The 16,263-nt window shown below is 34.9% G+C and overlaps 1 protein-coding gene across 2 annotated transcripts in view; it reads right to left on the bottom strand.

The window, feature by feature from the left end:
* LOC123700058 (fatty acid synthase-like) overlaps positions 1-16,263 on the bottom strand; it is a 35,841-nt gene that overhangs the window by 19,236 nt on the left and 342 nt on the right. Inside the window, exons 2-19 of one of the 2 annotated variants that reach the window (XM_045647170.1) lie at positions 12,790-12,944; positions 12,303-12,495; positions 11,726-11,846; positions 11,142-11,345; positions 10,553-10,669; positions 9,262-9,440; positions 8,864-9,006; positions 8,299-8,502; positions 7,517-7,703; positions 6,762-6,924; positions 6,181-6,350; positions 5,278-5,429; positions 4,788-4,971; positions 3,350-3,498; positions 2,670-2,753; positions 2,239-2,339; positions 1,180-1,299; positions 205-314 (exon numbers count right to left, since the gene is read on the bottom strand). In XM_045647170.1, the coding sequence (XP_045503126.1) occupies positions 205-314; positions 1,180-1,299; positions 2,239-2,339; positions 2,670-2,753; positions 3,350-3,498; positions 4,788-4,971; positions 5,278-5,429; positions 6,181-6,350; positions 6,762-6,924; positions 7,517-7,703; positions 8,299-8,502; positions 8,864-9,006; positions 9,262-9,440; positions 10,553-10,669; positions 11,142-11,345; positions 11,726-11,846; positions 12,303-12,495; positions 12,790-12,936 (2,728 nt within the window). In that variant the 5' untranslated portion in view covers positions 12,937-12,944. Of the gene's footprint in view, positions 1-204; positions 315-1,179; positions 1,300-2,238; positions 2,340-2,568; positions 2,754-3,349; positions 3,499-4,787; positions 4,972-5,277; positions 5,430-6,180; positions 6,351-6,761; positions 6,925-7,516; positions 7,704-8,298; positions 8,503-8,863; positions 9,007-9,261; positions 9,441-10,552; positions 10,670-11,141; positions 11,346-11,725; positions 11,847-12,302; positions 12,496-12,789; positions 12,945-16,263 lie in introns of both variants that reach the window. The other variant, XM_045647169.1, reaches the window with a different exon arrangement.

Here is a 16,263-nt window from a genome sequence, read left to right as displayed (position 1 = left end):
ACAAGGGTGGCGACCCCACAAACTTGGTTTTAGCTTCACATTGAACCCCCCTACACATCCAAAAAATAAAATTGCGTCCTCTAAAAAATGCAAGGATAAGCCAAAAAAATGTAACATTTCAATGAACTATTAATGGTATGTATGCTAAATAAAGTTATATCAGTGACAACTTCTATTAGACATCTTACTTTGACAAATTGTTACCTTTGATAACGTGTCCTTGTAAATAACTGTGTTCATCATCATGAATTGACACCACAAACTTGCAGGATGCTGCTGTTTTTCGGTTTTCCGTTGCGAAGAGCGGTAGAGGCCTAATAAATAAAAATAAAAAAATCTTTATGTAATGAGGGTATTACAAAATTTACAAATTTAAATTGAAATCAACTTTTTCCATTTGACATTTAAAGTATTTGATACTTGAATAGTGGGTCTAAAGCAAAAGTACCAATCATCTAGAGAAGTTCTCTTTGATCAAAAACATAAAATATTATAATTGATTCGATAAAAAAATCACGAAGTTACCTCTAATTTTCACACTTATACAATTTCTACTTGGCATGCTAATAATATCCAATTAATACCTATTATGATTTTTTTCATGAACAATAATATTAAAAGTTAAAACATTTGGGAGGGCTTTGTCTAGGCATTTTGTGTAATTACTTTTAGCTTTGGATTTATCACGATAAAACACTTGGCTTTTTTTTGCGGAATATAAAAAATTTATTAAGGTGTATGTATTTTTTTTTTTCTTCGAATTATTTTTTTTAAATTTATTAGTTATTTGGCTTCCTAGCCTTTGGCATATTATGCTCTGTCCTTTACCTAAGGTTGCCTGGCAGAGATGGCTTAGAGCTATAAGTCCGCCTTTTGTACATTTAAATCCATTAAGATATTATAAAATAAGATTAAACCTAATGTACAATAAAGAATCTAATATCTAATATAATATTATAAAGGCGAAGTTTGTATGGATGTATGGATGTTTGTTACTCTTTCACGTAAAAACTACTGAACCGATTACAATGAAATTTAGCACACATATAGAGGGTAACTTGTATTAACACATAGGATAGTTTTTATCCCGGAAATTCCACGGGAACGGGAACTATGCGGGTTTTCCTTTGCAAACGCGGGCGGAAATCTAGTAATAAATAAATAAATATGTCCGCTCACCAAGTCTCGTGGTGCGCCCACTGCACGTGGTGTGCGAGCATGGGCGTGCCGCTCGACACCGGGAACTGCACCGCCCCGTACAGCGCCGACACACGAGGCGTGAAGCCTTCCATGTACAGCCTGTGCAAGATTATCCTTTTAATTTTCTCATTGCTTCACTTCTAAACTTCAAAAATTCACTTAAAAATATTTTTGACGTGACAACGTCTTATAATTCGATAGAGCCGGCTGCACGCACGAAAAAACATGACTCATGCGGCGTTACCTCACTCTGACTCATCTGAGGCGTTCCATGTAAGGCTTGAAGTGCGAGCGAGAGCGCGGAACGAGCGACAAAGAAGCACAATCGGACGTTGTCACGTTCAACTATCGTCAGTAAACCGACTTTACAGACAACCAATTTTTTTGAAGTGAAACTTCTTTAGGCGCGAGTAAAATTTCAAGGTCGCATCATAAATGTCACGTCCGTCCGGAGTAAGGCGACAATTTAAGATACTAATCTTTAAATCTTGCCAAAGAAGTTTCACTTCTGACACATTTGCTATAGAATCGTCATTTCTAACAAGTTTTTCTATTTCTCTAATATCCAATACAAATCATCAAATCTGCATCTAATAAGCATACTTACCGCCATATTCAACTACATAATTCTATATCAATATCTACACATAGTATAAATCTCACTTTCAATATAAGATTAGTTGAAGACATATCTCCCTTTAGTGATATCTAGGTATACCTGAATCATAATACTGTCCACCTTATTCCAACTACAATATTATGATACATTTCCACCTAGTGATTTCTATAGCTGGATCATATTGGCCACCTGATCCACCTACAATATTGTCTTCTATTTCCCATAAACGAACGTAATATAATACTCACTGTCCCACAGGCTCGAGCAGGAATCTGGCGTAATCATCATCTTTCTTGTCCATCTACAATACTGTCCATTTTCCTATAAACTAAAACAACTGACTCACTGTCCCACAGCCTCGAGCAGGAACTGTACGTTATCATCATGGCCTCTCCTATAAACGAATACAACTGACTCACTGTCCCACAGCCTCGAGCAGGAACCGTGCGTTATCATCATGTCCCCTTCTTGTGAGAGGAATGTTAGTGCAAGTATCGGGCAAGGCTCGCTTGAGGATCGCCTGCAGCAGTCCGTGCGATACCACCTTCATTAAAAGTATGTTTTATCAAACTAATTAGTTATGATATTTTACCTGATCAAATAAGAATGTTCGCCTTATATGTAAAGCTAGTAGAAGGCACATCTCCACCTAGTGGAGATAGGGATTTCTATAGTTGGATCAAATTGGCCACCTTATCCACCTACAATACTACTGTCCATTTTCCTGTAAACTAATACAACTGACTCACTGTCCCACAGCCTCGAGCAGGAACCGTGCGTTATCATCATGTCCCCGTCTTGTGAGCGGAATGTTAGCGCAAGTATCGGGCAAGGCTCGCTTGAGGATCGCCTGCAGCAGCCCGTGCGGGGCCAGCTCCACCAGCACTGCGTCTGCTGGGATGTGGGCTGAGGCTTCTTCAAATAGCACTGGGTTCTGGAGTACAAGTCAATTTATTAATACTAGTCCGCCCTGGCTTCACCCGTGGTACATATTTCGCAATAAAAGGTAGCCTATGTCCTTTCTCGGGTATCAAAATATCTCCATACCAAATTTCATGCAAATTGGTTCAGTGGTTCAGGCGTGATTGAGTAACAGACAGACAGACAGAGTTACTTTCGCATTTATAATATTAGTATGGATACAGGGTGTAATCGTTAAGTGTGCACAGGCAATTATTCCGTAACTATTGCAGATATCAAAATACTTTAAACTGATATCGAAAGCCCTTTACCTAATGAGTAAAATGACAATAACTTTTTAAAAATAAAACGTAAGCACATGAGCTATCGTTTAAGATTATTTTTTTATAGACAAAATGCTCACATTAGTGAAGCGGTGCCGGCTGCGCGAAGCTAGATTAAAGCTAGAGAAAAATTTAGCAAAAATTTTTTGACGTAATTTTGTTGTTTAAGTATTTTACGTGATCAGTGTATGCAAAACTACAAAACCCTTCGCGCTTTGTATACCAATAGTGGGACACCATGTACAGAAAAAACGTAACCTTCATTTCTCTATATATCGTTACTCACCAATAAATTATTAGTATGGTATTCAGCAGAAGAGTATTGAGCAAGTGGCTCGTTCCATCTACTCTCCGGTACCGAGGACGAGATCCAGCGCTCGCTGCGAGCTTTGGGGTTCGGTATCACTTCGCTCAAGTATTTGAGGAGACCGGGACCTGGGAAATTGATTCAATTATATCTTCTTTTTTGTGGTATCAATTATTTCGATTATTTTTAATCTTTCGATTGAAAATATTCTTCAAGAATGAATGAGTGGATTCGTTTTTGTTATTTTTTACGAAACTATTGAAAAAAGATGTATTAGCTGGATTGACAGCATAAGCATATATAGGTAAACCAGAATCTGATGGCAATTAGGGAAATCAAAATTTTGAGTGTGCAACCCTGGGGAAAAAGGACTGAACGATCTTGATACTGCTTATTTTTTATTTTGTCCTCAATATCATTAGTCACATTACATAAGTGGACAATACTGTACTTAATAATGAGATATCCACTTAATATTATATAGGTACATACTTACATGTATAATATACAATTATACTCATTACTTTTAAACAGGTAATACATATTATTATTTACACATACCTATATTTGTATATTCATTACCAGTATGCCATGTGAAAATATCGATATAATGTTAATGTAGATCAAAACTGCTTATAATTTTTTATAAAATAAAATAAAAATAAAATAAAACTATGTTTATTTTCGTAAGTATTAACTTATACACACATTATAAAATTGACTTGGACAGCTTGGACTTGACGAATAGCCGTATTGGAAACTCCTTTAATAAGTTTTCATAAAATTATATTCTAATCAACAAACAATATTATAGTTACCTAAATATTATAATCTTTTTTTTAATTTAAAGTATCAAAACGGGTAAGTCCAATTTACCAATAAAATCTTCAAAATTGAAAATTGTGATGTGTTTGACCCTTCTTCATCGAATTTTTTTCTATACACATTATAAACAACACCTCTTGCTTGTGATCGCAGCGGCTTTTTCGACATTTTCGAAGAATTTTTAGGCAAAATCCTAAAAATTATTCATCAACTGCAAAAAAGACAAATAATTTGACAACCAATTTGATAGTTGTCAAATAAGTTGCCACATGAAAATCTTTTATTTCTTAAATATAAATATGCCATCAGATTCTGGTAGACCTATAATTTATGCTACTTTTTCATGTGAAAACAACGCGGATACAACGCGACTAAAGCCACCAGTTAATATTATATTCATGGGAAACTATTAATTATAATTTATTTTTATCAAAAAATCTACTATTCTGTCGACGTTATATTTTTACATAACTAAAACATTTCGTAATACAAAGACTTTGAGCCAATAGGCCACATTTTCAAATTTTTTTAAGATACCTGAGAAATAAAAATATACCTGAACGAGCTAGTAAAGACAAACACTAAAACTCACCAGCATCCGCAATATATCTCGAATGGTACGCTATATTGGAACAGGGCACTTCTCTAGCGAACACACCCTTAGCACTCAACTCGCCCACGAACTGGCTCATACTCTCCGCCGGTCCCGAGATAGTGCACGACTCGCGCGAGTTGCGACACGCTACTTCTATGTCTGGGGGAAGGAGCTTTACGATCTGGGAAAAATTTATTATTTTATTATAAGTGTATAGGATTTTTTAATATTTGTTTAAATAACACCTACGTCTTATACCTGGGAGGGGTGAATGAATTTTAATTTTTTTTAACACAGCAGAAAAGTTATTGTGTGATAAACAATAATTGTTGGATTTTACAAATTTTTAGACGGTAGATCTGTTGGCAGTTGAGAAAATTGTTGAGTATAGATATGATATTTTCGTAAAAAACAACATAACAAAAAAAAGAAAAGACTTTTCTTATTCTTAGTAGCATTTACAAAATACACATTTATTTTTCGATACCTCAGCATATCCTATTCCAACAGCGGCCATAGATCCCTTAATGAACGGTGTCTGTACAGACACGAGCCCGCGGCTGTACGCGGAGAGAATCATCTCTTCTGCTGTGAGACAACCATCTGCGTACGCACAGCCTAACTCGCCTACACTGTGACCTAGTTATAACAAAACAAACAACAAATATAATTAATGAATTAATTTTTTGAATTAGAAATATTCATTGGTTCATATATTAGTTAGTGATGAAATTTATAAATTTATAAAGAATAGAAAAAGTTAGAGAAAGTAGTGATGAAATTGTTTTTAGTTCTTTAAACAGTGATTTATAAACATAATTGGGTGTTTTTCCATTACCCGGCCCGGCTCCGGCACGGCAACGGCATGGTCGGGGACCGGTACCGGCACCGGGACTTCGTTTTTCCATTGCGCCGGTGTCGATGCCGGTTTACGCCCGGTGAGTGGTACAGTACTGATATGACAATTCATATAAATATGCAATACATATGCAATTTTGCCGGGCCGGCACATGTGGGAAGCTTGCTACCCCGGCGACGGCGACGGCGTCGGCAGGACTCAATGCCGTGCCGGCGCCGGCGCCGGTAAGTGAAAAAGCGAGCCATACATTTTCATACATTTTTGCTTCCCCGGCAACGGCACGGCGCCGGCGCCGGTGCCGGTGCCGGTGCCGGGCCGGGTAATGGAAAAACGCCCAATCAATTCAAAGCTATTGAAAGCAATAATTATCATTCAACTTTTAAATGTAAATTAATGATTGAACAAATTTTGCTTAAAGACAATACGTTGAAGAAGGAGAAGGACAAAAGTAAAACTTTTCTTTTAAAAATGAAGAAATTATAACACAAAAAAAATAAACATAAGTTAATTCAAAGAAATCACATAACTCACCAATAATTTTATCAGGCACTATACCAAGAGAAAAAAGAACATCAGTAAGACCAATTTGTACTGCGGCAATACCAACGAAAGAGTGCAAAATGTTGTCGAACATCTTCTTGTCTGGTGATGTGATGATGTTGATCAGATCTATCCCTTTTGGTTCTAGAGCTCGCTGGCATCTGGTGATGATGATAATATTTAGTTGAGTAATGAACATATAATTTATAATGAGAATTTGATCTTGGTGAAGATAGTAATTGTTAAAGGCTCATTTCCAAAATGGTTATGTTAGGTCATCTAAATGTTAACTTTGGTCTTGGAATCGTTTTAATTAAAGAAATTAAAACAATTTACTAACTGTATCTAAGTACCTATATTAATATTTAAACAGAATTCAAAGGTACAAAAAATGTTACAATCGAAATCACAAAACATGTAACAACAAATACAAGTCCATCATCCGTTGCGATTATAAGGCATCGTAACAAATATCTGTTTTAGAAGTAAAAATAGGGAATTAGGATTCCAATTTCCAAAAAAATCCCAACCCTTGTTGTATTCCAATAATATCAATCCCAAACCAAACCTACTTCTCAATAGCTGCAGCAAACACGGGTATGCGCATGAGCTGCTTCCCCATCCCGGGCCACTGCGAGCCCATCCCGCTGTACACGAACCACAGCGGACGGGATGTGATGTCACAATAGTCTGACTTCTCTACTAGAGACACTGTTTCGTTTGCTTCGTTTGTATCTAGTGTAGGGAAATAAGGAATGAGTATTTAGGCCGGTTGCAGAGCTTCACCGACCATCAGTGTGTACGTCAGTCTCGCTTGTCATATGTATGGAAATACGCGTGCGTATGGTCGGTCTAGCTATGAATGGTTTTATGAATTTCCATACATATGACAAGCGCGACTGACGTACGCACTGATGGTCGGTCAAGCTCTGCAACCAGCCTTATGGTTAGTCTAGGTGTGTTTGTAGTATAGCATGAAGGTTTAGTTAAAATGTTAGTATAAATGAAAATATATGATAATTTACATCAAAATGTGTAAAATCAGGAAAATTATCAGCAAGTAGAGAAAACGGACGCGGCGTTAATAGTGTAATAATAGAAAAACAACTAATATGTATTTTTCAAATTAAAATTGTGTTGAATTTTACAGATTAGGTATATAATTTAACTATAACAATTAGCTAAACTTTTCTGGAACTTTTATATATCAAAATAGAACAAATTATTTTTTATCTGACCACACAATAAATTTCCAAATACATCAATTTCAGTAAAGTTATAGAAAACACAATAGTAATAAAATCCTTTTAAGAAGCAAAAGTCTTACCAAGAATAATATATCCACGTCCAAGATGTCCAGGTATATTAGTTTTATGGATATTGTGGAAGAGCGCCAACTCCTCCGGGTCGATGGAGCGACTCTTGAGGTCAGCGAATATTTTTGGTATCGACGTGTCTTGTCTCGCTGAGATCGTTACCAAGCGAGGGATGTTGGATTTGTAGCGGTTCAGATCCTGACAATGTTAATAAAACTGGAGTAATATTTATGATAGCTGTTCCCCGTGGTTTCACCCGCAGTGCTCCGCTCCTTTTGGTCTTAGCGTGACGATATATAGCCTTCCTAGATAGGCTTTCTAACACCGAAAGAATTTTTCAAATCGGACCAGTAGTTCCCGAGATTAGCGCGTTCAAACAAACAAACAAATTCTTCAGCTTTATAATATTAGTATATGTAGATACAGGTAATATTTAAACTAGGCTTTGAGATTAAAAAGAACATAATTTAATCAATGAATTTCTACTATTCGTTGGAAAGATAAAATTGATATTAAATATTTGGTGGTGTCTAAACTTTAGTATGGTATGCAGTAATTAGGAGGAAACAACTTAAGAATTATTACGAGTTACGATGATTTGAAAAATTCACTTCAGTATGACTTCTCCTTTACCTTCGGTTTATAATGTCCCTTGAGCAGTACATGTGCATTGACTCCAGTGACGGAGAAGCTGTTCACGGCCACGTAGCCATGTTGTGAGGAAATATGGGGTTTCATAGTTATTAGAGCAATACCTATTTGGAAAGCACTCCTGGTCCTGAATATAACATACCTTGGGTTTAAAATGTCCCTTGAGCAGTACATGTGCATTGACTCCAGTGACGGAGAAGCTGTTCACGGCCACGTAGCCATGTTGTGTGGGAGTGTGGTCTGAAATCACGCGGATTCGGCCCGACCGTATCGCGGCTACGTCTTGGTGTGGGGTATCATAGTTTAGGTTGGCTGCGAATTCGCCTCTTTCGAAACCGAGTAACACCTAAATGGATGGATAGACAGGTGGTAAACATTTACTATGTTGATAGATAGATAATTCTTTATTGTACACGCATAGTAAACATAAAACCCTGATAGAAGACAAAAAGAGACAAGTATGTACAAAATATGGCAGTCTTATCGCTAGGTAGCGATCTCTTCCAGAATACCTTTAATATAAATAAAGAGACATATTCTTCTTTAAGAAGTCAAGTTTACATGAATAAATAAAACTTTTAAAGTTATTTTTTAATATTTTATAGTATATTCTTTTATATTGACTTATCAGAAAGCTAAGAGTTGTTGATTTTCATAAATGATAGTGTGATAAAATAGACAACTTATTTTAATGAACACATCGATACCTTCGTGATAGAAGATACGCCAGTAGCCGCCTCAGAATATCCGATGTTAGACATAACACTACCAATGGGCAGAGGCTCGGTACGACCAGAGCAAAAAACTTCATCAATTGCTTCCAACTCAGCTTTATCAGCTTCAGGTACACCTAAAAATATTTTTGTTGGTAAATCTTCTGCTTCATACTGTACCTATACAAAGTTTTTATTATCTGAGTCGGAAAGGCTTAAAAATTCGAGATTTTACTTCGAATTTATACTAGCCTCACTCATTCTTCCTGCCATCGCCTAAAAACCTTTTCGAAACCGAAAATCTAAAGATGAGATAACCTACTGCCAATAGGTATCCCAGTACAATACACGACAATACATAATAATACTTGCTTCATATAAATGGAACCTACCAGAACCAAAAGCTTCAACATACTCCACAGCTTGAGGGGACACATTAGCTTCAGAATAGAATTCTTTCATAAAACCAACCACGTCAGACGGATTGCGATAGAAACCATACCTCGGTCCATCTTCACCTTCCACAAATGATGTGAATTCACACTTTGCGTGAACTATTTCTGCGTATACACTGAAATATAAATTATTGCTTCTATGTAATTTATGAGGAGTTTTTTCTTCAAAAGTATTTGTAAATTATTTGTCACTAGCGGTCCGCCCCGGCTTCGCTGTTACATATTTCGCAATAAAAAGTAGCCTATGGTCCTTTCTCGGGTATCAAAATATCTCCATACCAAATTTCATGCAAATTGGTTCAGTAGTTTAGGCGTGATTGAGTAACAGACAGACAGACAGAGTTACTTTCGCATTTATAATATTAGTATGGATTATTTTACGCGCTTTATTATTTGCAAACATCGATTACATTCGTGACGTTAAAATTAATTGTATATAAACATAAAAAATAATGAATTTTGATTAATTATATTAGATATTATATTTAAAAATTATATATGGATATTGTATCGATATGATAACTCAAATCCGAATACACAAGAAAACTGTAGCTTTTGTTGTTAAAAGAATTTTTCAAAGCAAAAAAAAATTTCGGCGTTATAATGAATTCGGGTGTGAAAATTTATTTTCCACAGTAACGAAAAGTATATTATTATTATTTTTTCTTAGCCAATCACTCTATTCATTATAATATTATGAACTTGCTTCCGCCCGCGACTCCGTCCGCGCGGAAAAATTAAGATTTATTTTTTTCTACGTATTTTACCGGGACAAAAAGTATCCTATAAAGTATAATTATACCAAGTTTCATCGAAATCAAACCGTTAGTTTTCACGTGATGACTGAACATACAGACAGACAGACAGACAGACAAAAATTTTTTTAATCACATATTTGGGTTTGGTATCGATCCAGTAACACCCCCTGCTATTTATTTCTTCAATATTTTCAATGTACAGAATTGACCCTTCTACAGATTTATTATATGTATAGATTACTTAACGTCTATAGGTCCAATCAAACACAAAATCAAACATAATATGTATAAATACGTAATTTCTTGAGAAAATAACAAATGAACATTAATAAACTAGCTACCTTTAATAATTTCAGTGGTTTAATAGTATCAACGGTTAATCCAGTTAATTAACCGTTGTATATAGATAAATATAATGTATATTATGTTAAAACTACACTAAGACTAGACAATATTCCGTAATTTCTTACCGCACTGCCTCTTTAGCCTTTTGTAGGAAGAGAACATTAATAGTATCAGACTTGGCACATCCACATCCATTTTGGTCAAAGGACTGCGTTTTTCCATCCATACTAAATGTCATGATCCTAAAAAATTAAGATAATTTCATGTCACTCAATTTTTGTTTATTTATTTTTATATTTTGTGCAAATTCCCGCCTTGTTCCCGCCATAGGAATTGAAAAAGAAAAAAAGAAAGCAGTATGGAAGATATTCTAAATTTAAATTTTGTGAATGGCCAGGTTTACGAATAGTGATAAAAGAGGTTTTATATGCACTAAACAAAATAAATTTATACTTACAGAATAAATTATTTCTGTGATATAATCTTAGGATATAATAATATGTAATTATGATTGAGGGTAAGTTCGTTTTTGTTATTTGTGCAATACATCAGTCTGTTTTTCATTGCAGTGTCAAATTGTAGCTTACAATTTTATGACGTCGTTGTTAAAATTTGTTTAAATTTCCATTAATTGAAATAAATTTTTAAAAGTGTAGGTAGTAATTTTAATCAAAAATGATTTTTTTTAAGTTTTTATTGTAGCACAATTTATACCTTCCATAATGAATAGACGAGTGTGGATGCAGGCATAGAGAAGACCCGCCTACCAGCGCTGCGTCACAATCACCACGGTTGATAGCTTGGAAGGCCAGCTCCAAAGCCACGGTGGAGCTGCAGCAGGCCTGGTCCACCACCATCGAGGGTCCCTTCGAGTTCAACCAGTAGGAAATACGGTTGGCGAACATGGCTCTACTGCATCTGTTGCATTAAATTAAAGTCATATTGGTATTACGTTGTATTACGTATGATTGGGAGATGAGGTTTGTAGGTTATCTTTATAAATGCAGAATGTCAAATAATGTGTAGGTATACTGCGAGAAATGGAATAAGCTCATTTCAAATTCTTAACGATATTTCACTAGTAGAGTAGTATTATTTTTTTATGTGTGATATTTTTTTCTTCAAAATATTAGCTTTAACCAGTTGAAAGTGACATTTTTAATTATTTAGCATCATGGTTTTATAATTAAACGTAGAACCCATACATTGCGTATTTTTTTTTTACAAAAATATATCCGCATTAAACCCAACATTTTCGCAATGGAAATATAAATGGAAATGAACGAATAATTACTTACCCTGCGATACCGAAACCAGCGACAATATGGGTGACGTAAACACAAGCTTTCTCGGTTTCCGAAAAACAGCATCCCAGATAAACTCCGACTTTCTTGCCAGATAAATCCTCAGGATTTACACCTAAAACATTTATAAACAATTAGAAATTAATATACAAAATATTTTAGTGCCTACGTTTTATTGCAAATTTAATGTAATAAAAATAAATGTTTTTTAAACGAATTATAGTAATTACGTACATACAATCTAAATATCCAAATACGAAAGATATTACAATGAATGACAAACATAATGCAAACATGGAGTACCTAAGAATAATGCTTGATTATTTCAATAACTAAATTATGCAATAAAAGCTATATCAAAGGTTTTGAAAAGAATACGCATGACATGTCTCATGGTCTAGCTATGAACGGTTTTATGAATTTCCATACATATTATGACAAGCGCGACTTACGTACGCACTGATGGTCGGTCAAGCTCTGCAACCAGCCTTATATCAAATCATAGTCATATTGTATGGATAGCTAATATCTGGTAAATACCACCCAAGTTTAACATATTCTAACACTATACCTGCGTCATAAATAGCCTGGTAGGATTGTTCCAGAACCTTCCTCGACATGGAGTCCATAGACATTGCCAAGCGATAGTGCACCTTGAAGAACTGAGCGTCGAACAATTCCAAGTCGGGCACTTTTCCTGTGAAATCGGATACTTCGGGGTGGTTGTACTGCCACCGGAGGTTTTCAGCTGTCACTGGGTTCACCTATAGAGGATATATTTGAGAAATTACGTCGTAATTGATAGTAAATATCAAGATAATACTTTTTTGTGTATGAATATTCTTTCTTTGTTCCGCAATATTGTAGATGTTATTATCTTTACTGAAAATGTTATGTTAATTTTATTATATTACCTAATATGATCAAAACGAAGTAGGTAATCATCACTTTTCAGATTATAACCAGCATATCTATCTTTGTTATCAGTGGGTCTTTCCATTCTTACAAAAGTACCTTACACTGTAAAATGAAAGAAAGAAGATAAATAATAACAATACCTTATTGTAAAGGATATCAGAAAGTTCCTTAATATTGTGTGACTCAGGATATAGACCAGACATGCCAGAAATGACGATCCTGTCGCCCGCCGCTCGACCGACAGCCTCCTCCTCTTTTTGTGGAAACTCTTGCGGTTTTGGCGCCATGATGAGGTCTAAAGAAATAATTATAAGTCAGTCTCTTTATAAATGCTACTGAAGACGGACAGTATATCATGTTTGTTTCTTCTAGAAAAAACCTATTCTTTTGCACTAGTTACATTCAAACCTAGGATCGACTTATCGTTAAAAATTGAAAATAAGTATCTCAAACTGGCTGTACCTATAAATTTCCTGGAAGGTATTTTTCGATTTTCTTCAAATTCAAGAAGGTAATTATAAATACAACATTAACATTTTTGTTACAAGTATCACCCATTGTAAACGGGTGTGAATAATATTTCAAATTAAGTAAGGATTTATTTTGTTAATAAACACGTATAAAATGTTTTATACAAATTAAAATTGCAAATTGACAATAGATTGTGCTATGTCACGTGCGTCGTTTTTGCGGTAATAGCACATTACCTAACAGTAGATATTTATTTTATTGTAATACTGTGGTAATAGTCAGTCATCGTTATGTTCAAATATTCATTAATTCTTTTGGTTATTTGTTTAGATTTGTCGAGTATGTTAATAAATGTAATGCGTAATTCAGAACACGTACTTAAGTAAATAAATTGCTGCTTCAATTCTTTTGTTTGAATTTACAACTCACAATATTAGAATAAATTATTGGAATCCATACTATGTTAAACTGACTTATTTTTAAGCCCTACTTTGGTTATCACATCTAGCGCCATCATTATCCACACTGGAATGAATATTTTTTTTTTTTTTTTTACGGCATACGCCAAACCATACCTCTATAAAAAACTTAATTCTAAACTTATCACTATGTCCTTCGTTCTAGGTACCTTTCACATTCTTCACCTATCATTCCCATCCCTGACACAAACAAATCATATCCTGGTGCAGAATAGAGGAATGAGTTCAGCAGTTAATATGCCTTTAAGTCACCAAAATCTCTTCCTGATTATTGAATTTTGGTCAAAGATCTTTTTCGAGGCCAATGTAGGCGAGTGTCCCCCCTGGACAGTCATCACACATCTCACATCTCACTCTGCTTAATGGAATCTAACAATTCAAAAGTTTTGCGACAATTGATGCTCTATGGAGTTATAAACCAAATTATAACTGCCTCTAGCATCTCTATCATGACCTCTACTTACAGTTGTGAATGAGGTGCATAAAAGAACTGATATTTTCATAAATGTTGAGGGAATTTTCTAAACTTAGTTTATAAAATTACATAATATATACATTTTGCTGCACATTAACAATGCTTGCATTTCGAATAATTTACTACCTATATTTTAATATGTTAATTATTTAGCTATTCGAATATCAATGTATTTATATATTCATATTGTTAGATTGTGTGTATATGAACCTAATCTATACTATTGTAGAGCTGAAAAGTTTGTTTGTTTGAACGCGCTAATCTCGGGAACTATTGGTCCGATTTGAAAAATTCTTTCTATGTTAGATAGCCCATTTATATCATCACGCTAAAACCAACAGGAGCGGAGCAATGCGCTTATTATATTTCAGATACCAATAATCCATATTTATACAATTACAATTACATTTACATTTTTGCATATAATATGTATTTGGGACAATAATTAACTATTTCATTTAAAAAAAACCTTAAAATTCAGATGAACACATAACCAATACTTAAGAATGGGACTGTTTAAGTACTCGGACAGCGTACCTATAAAATTTTGTTATTAGAGGACGCGACCAAAAAGATGCTATTCGCAATCTAATAATTGCGAAGAAGTCATTGCTGCCGCCATCTGCAAACATGCTAGACGCACTGCAGTGCCTAGGCAATTTCATTAGGATGCGATATGCATCATTATACTGCACCTCAATGGTGCCAAAAGCTTTTTTAGTAAAATTTGACCATAATTTACACATGTTGATAATATTATGTTTTGAATAGAATCGATTTAACTTCTTCATTACATAGAAAATCTGCGTGCTAGCATGTTGCATCTGACGGCAAGCGCTCGACGCTCATCTTCAATATCATCATCATTTAGATTTTGTGTGTGAAAGTGTCCCAAGTACTTGAACCACCGCACACATTAAACGCGTGTACTATTCAAGTATACATTAGGAACAATATCCGGCCCGCGACCTGCCTTAAAAACCATCACTTGTGATTTCCCAACATTATACTTCAGAGCATGGTCAAACGCATAACGCACGCAGAACGCACAGATTGAGTAATTTGGCTCACAGAGTGAAATTGAGAAAGATAAAGGAAGTTGAACGAACTATAAGAAAATCTAAGAAAAGTTAACGACTGTACTAACTTTATTAATGCGACATGAAAAAAAATATATTTCTAAATTTAAAGCTCCGTCGTTTCTAGAGTTTTAGGGGGTCAATACTATTGTCTACAAGTAGGCATAGACAAACAGCAAAACGCGGTCTTATCTATTCGTTTTCTATACGACTGAGTCCAGTCAGGTATTCCAAGTACACAATTTCCCATCTAGCTGAAAATTTTCCGTCGTTCCAGCTACTCGGAAAACAAATGCGGAATCAAAGGTCAAAAAAGATCGTTTTACATATTATCATGACAACAACGTTTCGATAAAAATCAAGAAAATACATTTTCTTTTTAATTTTTTTATGTCACTCTCTAACTTTGTAATCTCATACAAAAAACCAAGTCCTAAAATCCCAAAGTGGTGACGTGAAATAAAGACAAACAATTAACAAATACATTTTCGCATTAAATATTAGAAAGAATAAACCTAAATATAATAAACACTGTATTGAGGAGAGTTTTAAGCCAATAAATAGAATTCTAAAAGCTCCTAAAGGAGCCATAAATGGCTCGTTGATTATTACCTAAACAGGAACACAATATTTCTCCAATCCAACTTTCAAAAATTTTGAAAAATTGCACCAACCTTAAAAGCAAAAGATCAAAAAAAAAGATTTGAAACTTGGAAGATAATGAAAGACAAAACGCTTGTCATCTATTTGTCTACAACTATCCAACTAATACGGTCAAACGCGAAGGCCAAATTGAACATTCGAAAGTATAAAATCTAACTGAAAATTGATGGAATTCTCCATAAGAGTTCTAACAGACGAACGGCAAGTTGTGAACGGCAGAGGCTACTTCAGCCGGCATGTCTACGGCAGTCGTCGGCACGTCGACGGCAGCAGTCAATATGTCGACGGCTGCCGCGGCCGTCGACACGCAAAAACGGATGCCGTCAGACATCAAAAGTGATAAGAAAAAGTTTTATTTAAATATCTCTAATTTCTGAACATTTTCACTTAAGTATAACTTTTTTACGACTACGACAAAAAATTACTGGACCAAAGTTGTAGAAAATT

The sequence above is a fragment of the Colias croceus genome, chromosome 19 (genome assembly GCF_905220415.1).
Source record: "Colias croceus chromosome 19, ilColCroc2.1".
Taxonomy (NCBI): Eukaryota; Metazoa; Arthropoda; class Insecta; order Lepidoptera; family Pieridae; genus Colias; species Colias croceus.
The sequence above is the reverse complement of the archived record's forward strand: the minus strand, read 5'-3'. Positions and strand labels throughout refer to the sequence as shown.